At 40.6% G+C, this 11,774-nt stretch overlaps 1 protein-coding gene across 1 annotated transcript in view; it reads left to right on the top strand.

Moving 5' to 3' along the window:
- The window catches only part of RAPGEF6 (Rap guanine nucleotide exchange factor 6), a 218,188-nt gene that overhangs the window by 173,763 nt on the left and 32,651 nt on the right, over positions 1–11,774 (top strand). The window contains exons 19-23 of the mRNA XM_015429532.1: positions 1,716–1,956; positions 2,322–2,705; positions 5,816–6,027; positions 8,688–8,811; positions 10,992–11,015. Coding sequence (XP_015285018.1) covers positions 1,716–1,956; positions 2,322–2,705; positions 5,816–6,027; positions 8,688–8,811; positions 10,992–11,015 — 985 coding nt within the window. The remainder of the gene's footprint in view (positions 1–1,715; positions 1,957–2,321; positions 2,706–5,815; positions 6,028–8,687; positions 8,812–10,991; positions 11,016–11,774) is intronic.

Genomic DNA, 11,774 nt, shown 5'->3' with positions numbered 1-11,774 from the left:
GAGAGAAAAAAAAGGAGGGAAAGGGGAAGGAAAGGAGGGAAAGAAAGAGGGCAAAGAGATGAGGGGAGGCTCTTCCACTCCCCCACTCAAGCCTCTGCCACCCCCCACGGATCCCTCACTTACCCCTGGAGGTGGTGGGGGCCTCTTGCCTTCCCCGGGCCACGGCGCTCTGGCGCTGGCCCAGGAAGGTAGTGAGGGCGCCTCTTCTGGCCTCTGAGCTGCAGCGCTCCGGCGCTGGCCCCGGAGGGGCCCTTCTGGCCTCCTCTGGGCTGCAGCGCTCCGGCGCTGGCCCAGGAATGCGGCGGGGGGCTCTTCTGGCCTCCTCTGGGCCGCAGCGCTCTGGTGCTGGCCCAGGGAGGCAGCAGGGAGAGCTCTTCTGGCCTCCTCTGGGCCGTAGCGCTCCAGCGCTGGCCCAGGGAGGCGGCAGGGGGGCTCTTCTGGCCTCCTCCAGGCCACAGTGCGGGGCCTGGGAAGGCGGCGACGGGCATTCCCGGGGCCGCAGCGCTCCAGCACGGGCCCTGGGAAGGCGTCAACGGGCCTCCCTGGGGCCGCAGCGCTTCAGCGCGGGCCCCAGGATGCCAGCAACAGGCCGTAGCGGGGGAAGCTGGGGGCGGGGCTTGCTGCCACTGCCATTTTGCTAGCTTCTGGGCTCCTGGAGCGGTGCTCCAGCACACTCCTGCCCCAAAAGACCCCTGTTTCTAGTTATTCATAGCCTTGGTACTAAGTAAGAGACCTTTCTGTACTTACTATGTTAACAGTAGGACAGGAAAAATGCTTATATGTTGACTGATATAAATTTTTAATTTCTTGCTGATCTTTTCCTTTCCAGATGCATTAGGGTAGTAGAATGGATTTGTAAGGCTGGTTCTTTTTACATTTGAATGCTGAGATTGAGAACTAATAATCCATTTTAACTTGATTCAGACGTGTGGAAAAAGCATGGGGTAGAGCTGTTCCCAGACTGCACCGGTTAAGACTGCAGATGGGGATCATCTTTTCCCAGTGTTGTTGTTTTTTTGAAGAACAATGAGTTTTGGCTGCATGTTTGAATACTCTGTCTGGAAATCTTTCTTACATGGAGTCATGTACAGTTCAGATCGATGACTTCTGAAAAGGCCATTCTATAAATTTGGTCTTTTACTTGGTTGTGGTAGTATGGAAAAGGATTATTTATAAAAAGGAAATAAACATGTGGTCATTTAAACTATATGGCCCTGTACTTGATCAGCTTGTGTTTTCCAAGCCAGGAAAATCTATGTGGTACTACCACTAAAAATGTATTAATAAAAAATGAAGCAAAAAAAATAAATTTGAAGCTTGGAAACTCATTGGATTATGAAGTGTTTATTTCTTGGTCATCATCTGCATCAATTGTAAAGTGCAGTTATTTCTTAAATTATTGTAAAATTATGTATCATTGAAAGTACAGCCCGAAGAGTTACCTATTAGTGGCATAAGAAAGATCAAAACCTTAAAGAAATCTATAGAATATAAAAGAGAGTTGTCAGAGAAACTTTATATAATGAAGTGCTATATAGTCCAATTGCTTCAGCCAAAGAATTATAGAAGCTTGTATGAAACATTCTTTTATAGTGATACATTATTTACCTGTAAGCAACAGAAAATCAATATTTATGGATAATGTAAAACAGTTGACATGATTTTATCAATTCAAAGAAAATAACTATGATTTAAAATGGTGTTTTCTAATGTAGATATTCCAGATCAGGTTATAAGAGTTTTCAAAGCAGATCAACAAAGCTGCTATATTATTATCAGCAAAGACACTACAGCAAAAGAAGTCGTAAAACACGCAGTGCAGGAATTCAATCTAACGGGAGCACCAGACACCTATTCTCTGTGTGAAGTTTCTGTGAGTCCTGAAGGAGTCATCAAGCAGAGAAGGCTTCCTGATCAGTTCTCAAAGTTAGCAGACAGAATTCAACTCAATGGGAGGTAAGTATGCTTTTTATAATTTTAAGATAAAGAACATTTGAAGAGTATATTGCTTCTAATGAGATAACAAAGATCAGTATTACATCTGATACAATAAAGTACATAAAATTCACAAAACCTGAAACACTTGACACTCTTCAGGATACTGTTATATCTGATCATAGTGGTTTTTAAATATCAGCGCTATTTTTTACATAACATTATTGACTAAAATTGAAGATATGTGAAATGTTAGGCATTCAAACGTAGAGCTTTAGAATCTTGTACAGATGAATCTGAATTCTATTTCCTGTTAACCAGCTTAGTTGCCCTCTTTGAAAGGATTCTAAAAGGCATTCGATATTTGTTTCTAATTGTACTTTTAGATATTATTTGAAAAATAATATGGAAACAGAGACTTTGTGCTCAGATGAAGATGCTCAAGAACTGCTTCGAGAAAGCCAGATATCCCTTCTACAACTGAGTACCATTGAGGTGGCTACTCAGTTATCAATGAGAGACTTTGAATTATTTCGGAACATTGAGCCTACTGAATACATTGATGACCTATTTAAGCTTGAATCTAAAACAGGAAATGCTAACCTGAAACAGTTTGAGGATGTGATTAACCAAGAGACATTTTGGGTTGCCACAGAAATTTTATCAGAGTCAAACCAGCTCAAAAGGATGAAGATTGTAAAACATTTCATTAAAATTGCTCTCCATTGTCGAGAGTGCAAGAACTTCAACTCTATGTTTGCTGTTATAAGGTACAGTATTTGCATTTTACTAGAACTTCTTTCTGCATCTGGGTGAAATTTGTTTCTGAAATTGACTGAGATAAGTGAGAAGTTTTAATGATGTAAATTGGAGTATTTTCAGTCACTTGAGAATGCTTTATCAAAAGCTGAGTGGTAGTTGGTATACTTGTGATATGCTTAATAAAAACCAAGCAATATAGAAACCCCATTTAGAGTTAAATGATAGAAATGTTGGCTTTATTTACAGGCATTGCAATGCAATTGGAACTTTTCATATGCTTTAGTTATATTGCAAAACACAAATGTAAAAACGAAGTCCTGTACTTGTAGTAATGGGGTATTACGTCAATATGACTTTATCTAGCAGCCATTTTGCCCAGTTTGTATGAACCGTTCACTTCAGCAAGCATTTTTCAAATCATGCAGATCACAGTATTTCGCTTATGGGTTATATGGGCTCCTTATGACCGTGTCAAGGTATTAATTTTAGTCAGACACCTCTGCCTCCTTTAAATAGCAGGGTGAACTTGACAGTTCATATTTGCAACTCTGCCCTTTTGAAATACTAGCTGTGCTGCAGGAGTGTCGAACTCACTTGTTATGAGGGTCAGATCTGATATAAATGGGACTTTGTCAGGCCAGGCCATGTGTTTCATAAAATGTAATGCCAGGTAGTGGCAATATAAACTTTATAAAGGACACAGACAAACACATTGAAAGATTGTATTTTAAGTATAAAATAATATCTTTAAATGTGTTTGTCTGTGTCCTTTATAAAGTTTATATCGCCTTGTTTATATTATATTAACATGCTTAAAATGTTAACACTCTTGCAATATTTTGTTTATTTAACAGTCTTTGATAACTGACACCTCTTGCTCTGAAATATTGCATCAAATCAAATGCAGAGGAAAATCCACATAGGCAGACTGGAGAACTGGCAGTGCAGCTCTGGGCTGATGCCCCCATGCTGCCTGGATTGGGAATCAAACCCTTTCCCCAGCCTGCTCTCATGGTCAATGCTCTGAGCCTAGGACCCAGGGGAAAACATGAAATGGATGGGCACTGCAAGCTCTCCCCCGCCCCCGGATGAGGTTTACCAAATTATTGATGGGAGGAATAAAGTTGACAAAGAGAAATTTTCCTCTCTCTCCCAAAATGCTAGAGAACTTGAGGTCATCCAATGAAGCTGATGGACAGTAGGTTCAGGACAGACAAAAGGAAATAAGATTCACATAATTAATTGTTTCACAGATTAATAAAATTAGCAACAACCTGCAAACAGAGCCATTGAAAAGCCCCTCTGTGATGCTCTGCACTTAACAGGTTTCCTAGTGCAACAATTTCAGAGAGCTGGGAGGTAAAGAGGTAACTCTTCACTGGAATGGAGAGCTTGAGTGACAGGCTGTTCCCTTTTCCCCTCTCTCTTTGATTGGCCAGCACCAGCTGAGGAGAACTATATGTTTCGCTTACTTCAGCTAAGACCCTGCCGAAGCACTTGCAACTTGTAGCTGGGAGAGCTAATCAGAAAGAGCCTGTTTGAGCATGTTGCAAAACAATGGGGGGGGGGATGGAGAGAGAACTTTGCTTCTCCCATCTCCAGCTGCAAAAGCAGTGTTTGCAGAGATTGTGGAGGAAAAGTAATAACAAACCCCAATAACACATTGCAACTACCAGACCACATAGCTCTAAACTTCAGCCTCCAGAACAGCCACCTCCTTCTGGATCTTGCTCTGCGTTTGCTGAAGAATCCCCCCTCCCCCCGAAAAGTGAAATAAAGCTTTCTTGGTCTTAAAGGTGCCATGGGCCTGACTCCAACTTTGCTCTCTGTGGTGCGCTCTCTCCCTCCCTCCCCCCTTTCTCCCCAGAGGAGGGGGGAGGAGACAGCCAATGGAAGGAATAGAGGCTTGGCTTTCTGTCTCTCCCGACAGACAGAGAGATCAAATCTCAAAGTAAACAGCGGAGCAGAAGAATACTCCCTCCCTCCAAAGATGTGTGCCTGCACATGCATGAAAGTTTATAGCTGAAATAAAACTTTCTTGGTCTTAAAGGTACCATGGAACTGACTCCAACTTTGGTGTCTCTTATGCACGCTCTCTCCCCTTCCCTTCCCTTTCTCCCTAAAGGAGAAAGAGGGAGGAGGAGAGGCTTGGCTTTCTATCTCTCCTGTGCAATTGAGTGAGCCCCACAAAAGCAATCTCCAGCGCAGCAACAGACCCAGAGAAGGAAGCAGGAGTGAGCCAGTTGTTTGCGGGCCAGATACAAGCCCTGCAGGGGTGATTCTGGCCTGCATGCAGTATGTTTGACACCCTGATCTACAGTATTTTGCTTTGTTCTTTTTTACAAATAACCATTCAAATTTAACACACCATTAATCCCTGTATGATGATACCACTGACCCAACATGGTTATGGAATTAATTTTGATGCCGAGATATAAATTGTTTTTCAATAGATACACTTAAGTCACACCTGCACAATAGTAGCAATCAGTATGATTAGTGTAACTTTCATTTTGATTGAAGTTCATACATAAATCGGTGGAGCAGGATAATGCTGGAGATGACTTAACCATGGTTAAGCAGATCAAGAGTGGACCACACAACCTTCCCTTCCTTTGTGAACCACAAATTCTCACCACATGCCTTAATCTGATAAGTATTAGTTGACAGTAATGTTCTATGATATTAAGTGTACTTAGGGATAATTCTTAACCCAGTATTCTAAATAAAATGGAAACCTTGGTTGTGCCTGAGTGAAGTGAATGTCACCTTTAATTACAGTTAAGGCTGGTGATGAGAACTTGTACTCCAAAACAAAAGGAGTTGCAGAGGAAGGATACAATTTTGTAGCCTGCTCCAATTTGCTTAACCATGATTAAGCAATATTTTGCTTGCATGAGCAGAAGTTTTCCAGAAAGTCAAGGGATCATCTTTGTGGAGGGGGGAGGGTTGTTTGCTTCCGATTATATGGATAGTATGTCATATTTAATAAAAGCATAAGTTTCTTCTGCCCACGTAGCATTAGACATCCTATTATGCCATTCCAAAAAAATGGTTTCACACTAAGCACAGGTAGTCCTTATATGATTGGTGACAGTGGGAAAATTATCTTTTGCAGTGGTCTTAATCTGGCACCAGTTGCTCGACTCAGAGGAACATGGGAAAAGTTACCAAGCAAGTATGAAAAGCACCTTAGAGACCTTCAAGATCTTTTTGATCCCTCTAGAAACATGGCAAAGTATCGCAACATCCTTAGCAGTCAGAGCATGCAACCTCCAATTATTCCACTCTTCCCTGTTGTCAAGAAAGATATTACATTTCTGCATGAAGGTAACTCCAGACACAGACAAGTAATGAGTCAGTTTAATGATCTGCATATTAGTACTTCATTGGTATGTACTAGGGATCTGTTATTTGCTGCTAAAAAGGAGCAATTGTTATACTACACATGCTTCCTCTGACTATGATGAACTACAGTGTTGTGTATGTAACAGAAGAGTTAAATTTAAGCAGAGGTTTTTTAAGAGATTTAAGCAGAAATCTGAGGCCGCAGTCATAAGCTCACTTAAGGAAGTAAATCAATTGACATCAGTATTTTCTTCCAAGTAAATGTGTTCAGGGTTGTGCTGTTTATTTATTCAATGTATTCAGTTTTAGTTTATTTATTCAATTTATATCCCGTCCTCCCTGCCAGAGCACGCTCAGGGTGGCTTACATAAAAGAGTTAAAAGCACATAAAACAACACGATTATAAAACATCATAATGGGTCCTGAGCAGTTACGAACAATTATAAAGTGCTAGTAGCAATACTGATGGCAGTTGATCACTTGATTAATTCAGTGAGTCAGTATGCTTGCATACATGCAATATAGCCCACCCTCCCCTTCTGGTATGCAAGATGTTGGGATCTTTCCATGCTTGCATCCTGATTGAACTGAATTTTAACGGTTTTACCTATTTTATATTGTATGCACTTTGTGCCTTGTTGTAAGCCGCCCTGAGCCCGCTCGCGAGGAGGGCAGGGTATAAATATAATGAAAATAAATAAATAAATAAATTTATGTATGAAAGATACACACCTCTAAAAGACAAAAGTATACTTTTATTTTTAAAATCCCTTTTGTGTAAGGGACATGCTTTTTTGGGGTCTTGTAAATATTTGTACTAAAAAAATTGAAAATGTTTAAAATAACCCACTACCTAATTAATTGTACTCATTTTTTTCAATTAATCTGATGAATGTAATAATCTTTGAGGTTGCATTCAAATCTATATTTAATCTTTATTCTCTTGCAAACTAAATTGATTTCTAGAATGCAGTAGGGTTTTTTTCCCTGTTTTTGATTAAAACCAGTCTCCTGCTTCATGTTGTTTGAGACTAGACTGTAGAAACTGCACAGAGCATGATAAATATACTGTCTCTACATTCAGCTCTTGAATTCAAGTGCACAGCTGCTGACAGCCTTTACTGTGGATGCCAACATAACCACATCAACTTTCATATGGGTTAAATGGCACTATGTTCAGTTTTTCTTATTCTTTCATTGGTAAATAATGGAGAATATTCCAGTACCAAAAGGACTAGCAGTATCTGAGCGCTCTTTGATACTATGGCCACTTCAGCAGAACATTAATTAATTTTTAAAAACCTAACCCTCTATAATATGCATGTAAGAAATTGTTTGTTCCCAGTTTGCACAGCAAGCTCAAAGCATAATTTGGTAGTTTGAATGTAATTGTAACTAACTTTTGAGAAAATTGGACATGAGGGTTAGGCCTGCCAAATCTCACCAAATCGCGGTGGGGGATCTGCATGTCTTTGCAGAATCCTTGCAAAGACGCGTTGCACCGCCGTCGCCAGGACATGACGCTATGTGTCGCTCTGGCAACGGGGCTGTTTGGAGCCCCATTGCCAGAGCGACGTGTAGCGTCAGATCCTGGCGATGGTGGGTGCAACACGTCTCGCTGTCCCTGAGGCAAGGATTCTGTGAAGACCTACAATCCCCTGCCGCGACTTGGCAACCCTAATGAGGGTTCATGTATAGAAGTCCAGGACTGATTTTATGGTGCCAAACCATGGTATGATCCAGTCTGGAGCAACTAAATTTAAGAGGAGAGACCTTCTGTACTGCTGATTAACCATGATGATGATTTGGCCTGTGCTGCACAATTACAAGTTGCATCTGCCAAAAAAATTTCTTCATGTGAATATTAAAATAGAGGAATTCCATGTGCACTTTCATCTGGTCAGTGTAGCTCCTAAAACAAGTACAAAGATAGATATATGTATGTAGTAAGAAATGGAAAAGGGACTTTGTTAATCTGGGTTCAGGAGGACCAGATTAACAGGAGCCATGTTCATAACTCTGGATCCCAAATAGTTGAAAAATTCTGCTACAGTATACCACGGTGACAACAAATTCTGTTTCTCCCAAATAATGAAGGCCCAGTACTCTCTGTTTAACAGAGGTTATAATCTTGTTGCTATCTATTTTTTTATCCTTTTATTGTTGGGAGATCAAAGTGAGCATAGTCAGATTTTTATATTTCCTTCCTTCCTGCTGACAGCTGCCACTATAATAACCTTCCCATGAGGATGGAGTTAGCATTTCCACTGTGCCTTGACTGGCATCTAGGGGCGTGCATTCGGTTTATCCGAGCAAACCCTCCCTCGAAAAAATACGTTACCATTATTGGGGGGGGGGTTTAATATGAAAATAAATTCGAGATTATTTTCAGCTACTAATATAGCTGAGCCAGAATAAAAGCCAATATTATTCAACTTTTATTTGGGCATGGCTTGGAGAAGGCATTTAAAGAGACCACCGGTGGGGGGGGGTTCAATATACCAGAACCCGAAAAATACCATTTCCCCCCACACCCCCGCAGGCATATTTTAGTGGTTTTGCATGATACTTGAATTTTTGTGACCCTTGGCATTTGACCAAGACTGCTTAAAGGTTCTTTTGCACATATTTTAATTGTACAGGAAATGATTCGAAGGTGGATGGCTTAGTAAATTTTGAGAAACTCCGAATGATTGCCAAAGAGATTCGTCAAGTCATCAGAATGACATCTGCTAACATGGATCCTGCTGTAATGTTCAGGCAGAGGTATGGCATTGAAAACGAAAATGGCATTAGTTTTTTTTGTACAATGAATTATAACATCTGTGCATCCACATGATTATGTTTTATTTTAGTTTCATTGTTCATTAATGTTTATCATGGGAAAGTGAATGTGCACTAAAAGTCTTATCAGAGTCATCTGCAATGCTTATTTAATTTTTATTTATCTCAGTATTTTATTCCACTTTACTCCCCAGTGGGGACCAAGCTCAACTTACAAAATACAACGTACAAAAATACAATTTAGTAATAAAACAAAAAAGGTAAAAAAAGACATGCTGAAAAAGCACCCCCTCGGCTTATACTCGAGTGAGAAAAAAAATGACAACTTACAAAATACAACGTACAAAAATACAATTTAGTAATAAAACAAAAAAGGTAAAAAAAGACAAAAAACAATTTAATAATCAAACAAGGAAAAGGCAAAAAATAATAGAGAACACCACATCCCAGGCCAATCCTGGATCTGCTGGCCTGGCTCACTTACAGTTTCAGGCGCTGCGCCATGCAGTAAGAGCCAATTTTAACTCCTACCCTTCTTTTCATATCTAGCCACACCCAGGCTAAGTAACAGGGAAAAAAGGATGAATAGAAGCTCAGTCCAGATTTAATTCACCTGCCATACAGATGTTCCCAAATGTTCTCCCTACGTCTTTCTAAAAATTTCCACAGCTGTTTTTTGGGGTTTTTTAAAGAAAAGGTTAATATTCCACACATGCCTAAACATGTAATGCTTTAGCCTAGGATTCTACATCTTGGAGAGAAAGTAGTATAGCAGTAAAAATCCAGTCCTATCTAATTTAAAAGGCATTAGGCATAATTATTAATTTAATTTCTATAGTAAAAACTTTGTTAACCTGTACCTGGTTAACCAAAAGGTTCGGTTAATGGGGATGTTGGCCAAGTGGCTCAGATGGATGGCAGTAAAAGATTTGTTAACTGACATATCTGGTTAACCAGCAGCTCCAGTTATCCATACATGTTAGTTAACACAGCTTTTCCTGTACATTTTTATCCCACCCTTCCTTCAGTACTCTTTTGTCTTTGTAACAACCCAGTTAGATGGAGAGAGAATTACTGGTCCAGAGTCATCCAGTGATTTTCATGGTGAGTGGGGATTTGAACTCTGGGTATACCCAGGCCTCATCTGATACTCAAGCCACTATATTAGCCTATATATATGTCTAATACTTGGCATTGAAAATGTAATTCACCAGCTTATATTTAAAATGGGACTATCAGTGTTGCATTCACCTGTAATTCAATGGTCCCGGTCACACGCGCAAGTTAATGCGCAGGGGAAGCGAGGCTATTTACCCCGGAGGAAATTGACCTGTAGTTGCGCGATCACACAGTTCTTTGAAGCTGCGGCCGTAGCCTGCCACTGCATGATCAGACGCAATCGCGGGTGAGTTGGGTTTTTGTTTTTTGTTTTTGCTGTTTGTTTTCGATTCGCTTAAACAGAGGATCAATGAATTGCATCTCCGCCCTGAGGGCTGCCTACGGCAGTATGCGATGATGCGCATACTGAGAAGGGGGGGGAAACAACAATGGAAGCCATTAGACCGCGCTGGAGCGATCACACAGGGGAAAGTCCGTCTGTGGCCTGTAGCAACCCGTTTGATACTGGACTTTCCCCGGTATTTTTTAACTTCGCTGCTTCGGCGGAGCGAGACGGGTTGCCAACAGGTGCGGGACACTTGCCAGATGCTCCTATGTGGTCACACCCTTAAAATCCGCCTGGCATTCGTGCCTATCGCTGGGCTTATTCTGCATGTGATTGGGACCAAGGTTGAGTTATAGCCAAGAATTAATTTCCATTGCTCTTGAAGTATATTCCAAATATCTTTATGGGACAAATGTTGCATACAGCTGAAGTTTGGAAGAGAGTAATTTTTGAAAAATACCTCTCACACAGGGCCTTTAAAATTCCTTACCCTCTTGTTGTGTGTTCTGTGTATTCACTGTGTATTGTAACCAATTCTGTGTCTGAGTTCCATGGAAAGTCATGTGTCACTGTTTTGAGAAGTAGTTTTGCCAGATTAAAGTTTTCATTTCTCTTCTTTCCTGTCTACATCCTCTTTCTTTCTGACTTTCAACTGATTTTTCCCCCTTTGCTTTTCCTTTTAAATACATGCTTCATTGTATATGGCTCTTGCTTACAGGAAGAAGAGGTGGAGGAGTTTGGGGTAAGTGTAGAGATTAATGCAAAATAGACTTTTAAAAAGTTATGCAATTTTTAACTTGCCGCATCCTCATTAGTGCATGCATCTGAAACAAAGCATGCATTTTATTAACCCTGCAGTAATTGCTTCTAACTATAACCAAATTTAAGGGAACTAGGCCCATGATGATAATGTGAATTCCAGTCATACTTATACCTTAAACATGCCAAATCTGAGGGATGCTCATATTAAGAAAGAAGCTTTTATAGTACCCATCAAAAACAAAATAATGTGCAAATATAAAAACATTGTGAAATTAACATGGATTAAATTCAGATTAAATGCTTTATGTTGTCTGTCTGTTAGTTAACTCTTGAGTATCAGCTGCTGCTTTAAAAAAATGGATATGCTACATTGACAAGTAACTGCTGAAGTTCTCCCTCTTACCCCAAACCCAGAGGAATTTTATTCTAAGCAGTGGATTTCTTTGAAATCAACTCTCAATTAGGCAAGGAGGAGTAAGGGCTTGATGTTCTTGTGCAGGGAACAGTAGACTACTGGCTGATCGATATCATTGGCCAGTGCCTAGACACCTCTGTGTTGGCTGCATCCTGCGTGACAAGGACAGAACACAACTGAATAATGCAGTCTGACAGTACAGAGGAAGCATTCTCCACTGTGCTGGCCACAGTCTGTTCAGAGACCATGCATGGTGATACCTGCTATAGCATTAGAGAGGTTAATGAAGACCCAACTAGGGACCCACATAACTATTGTCAGCAA

This window comes from Gekko japonicus, unplaced genomic scaffold, assembly GCF_001447785.1.
Source record: "Gekko japonicus isolate JY-2015 unplaced genomic scaffold, Gekko_japonicus_V1.1 scaffold304, whole genome shotgun sequence".
Classification (NCBI taxonomy): domain Eukaryota; kingdom Metazoa; phylum Chordata; class Lepidosauria; order Squamata; family Gekkonidae; genus Gekko; species Gekko japonicus.
The sequence above is the reverse complement of the archived record's forward strand: the minus strand, read 5'-3'. Positions and strand labels throughout refer to the sequence as shown.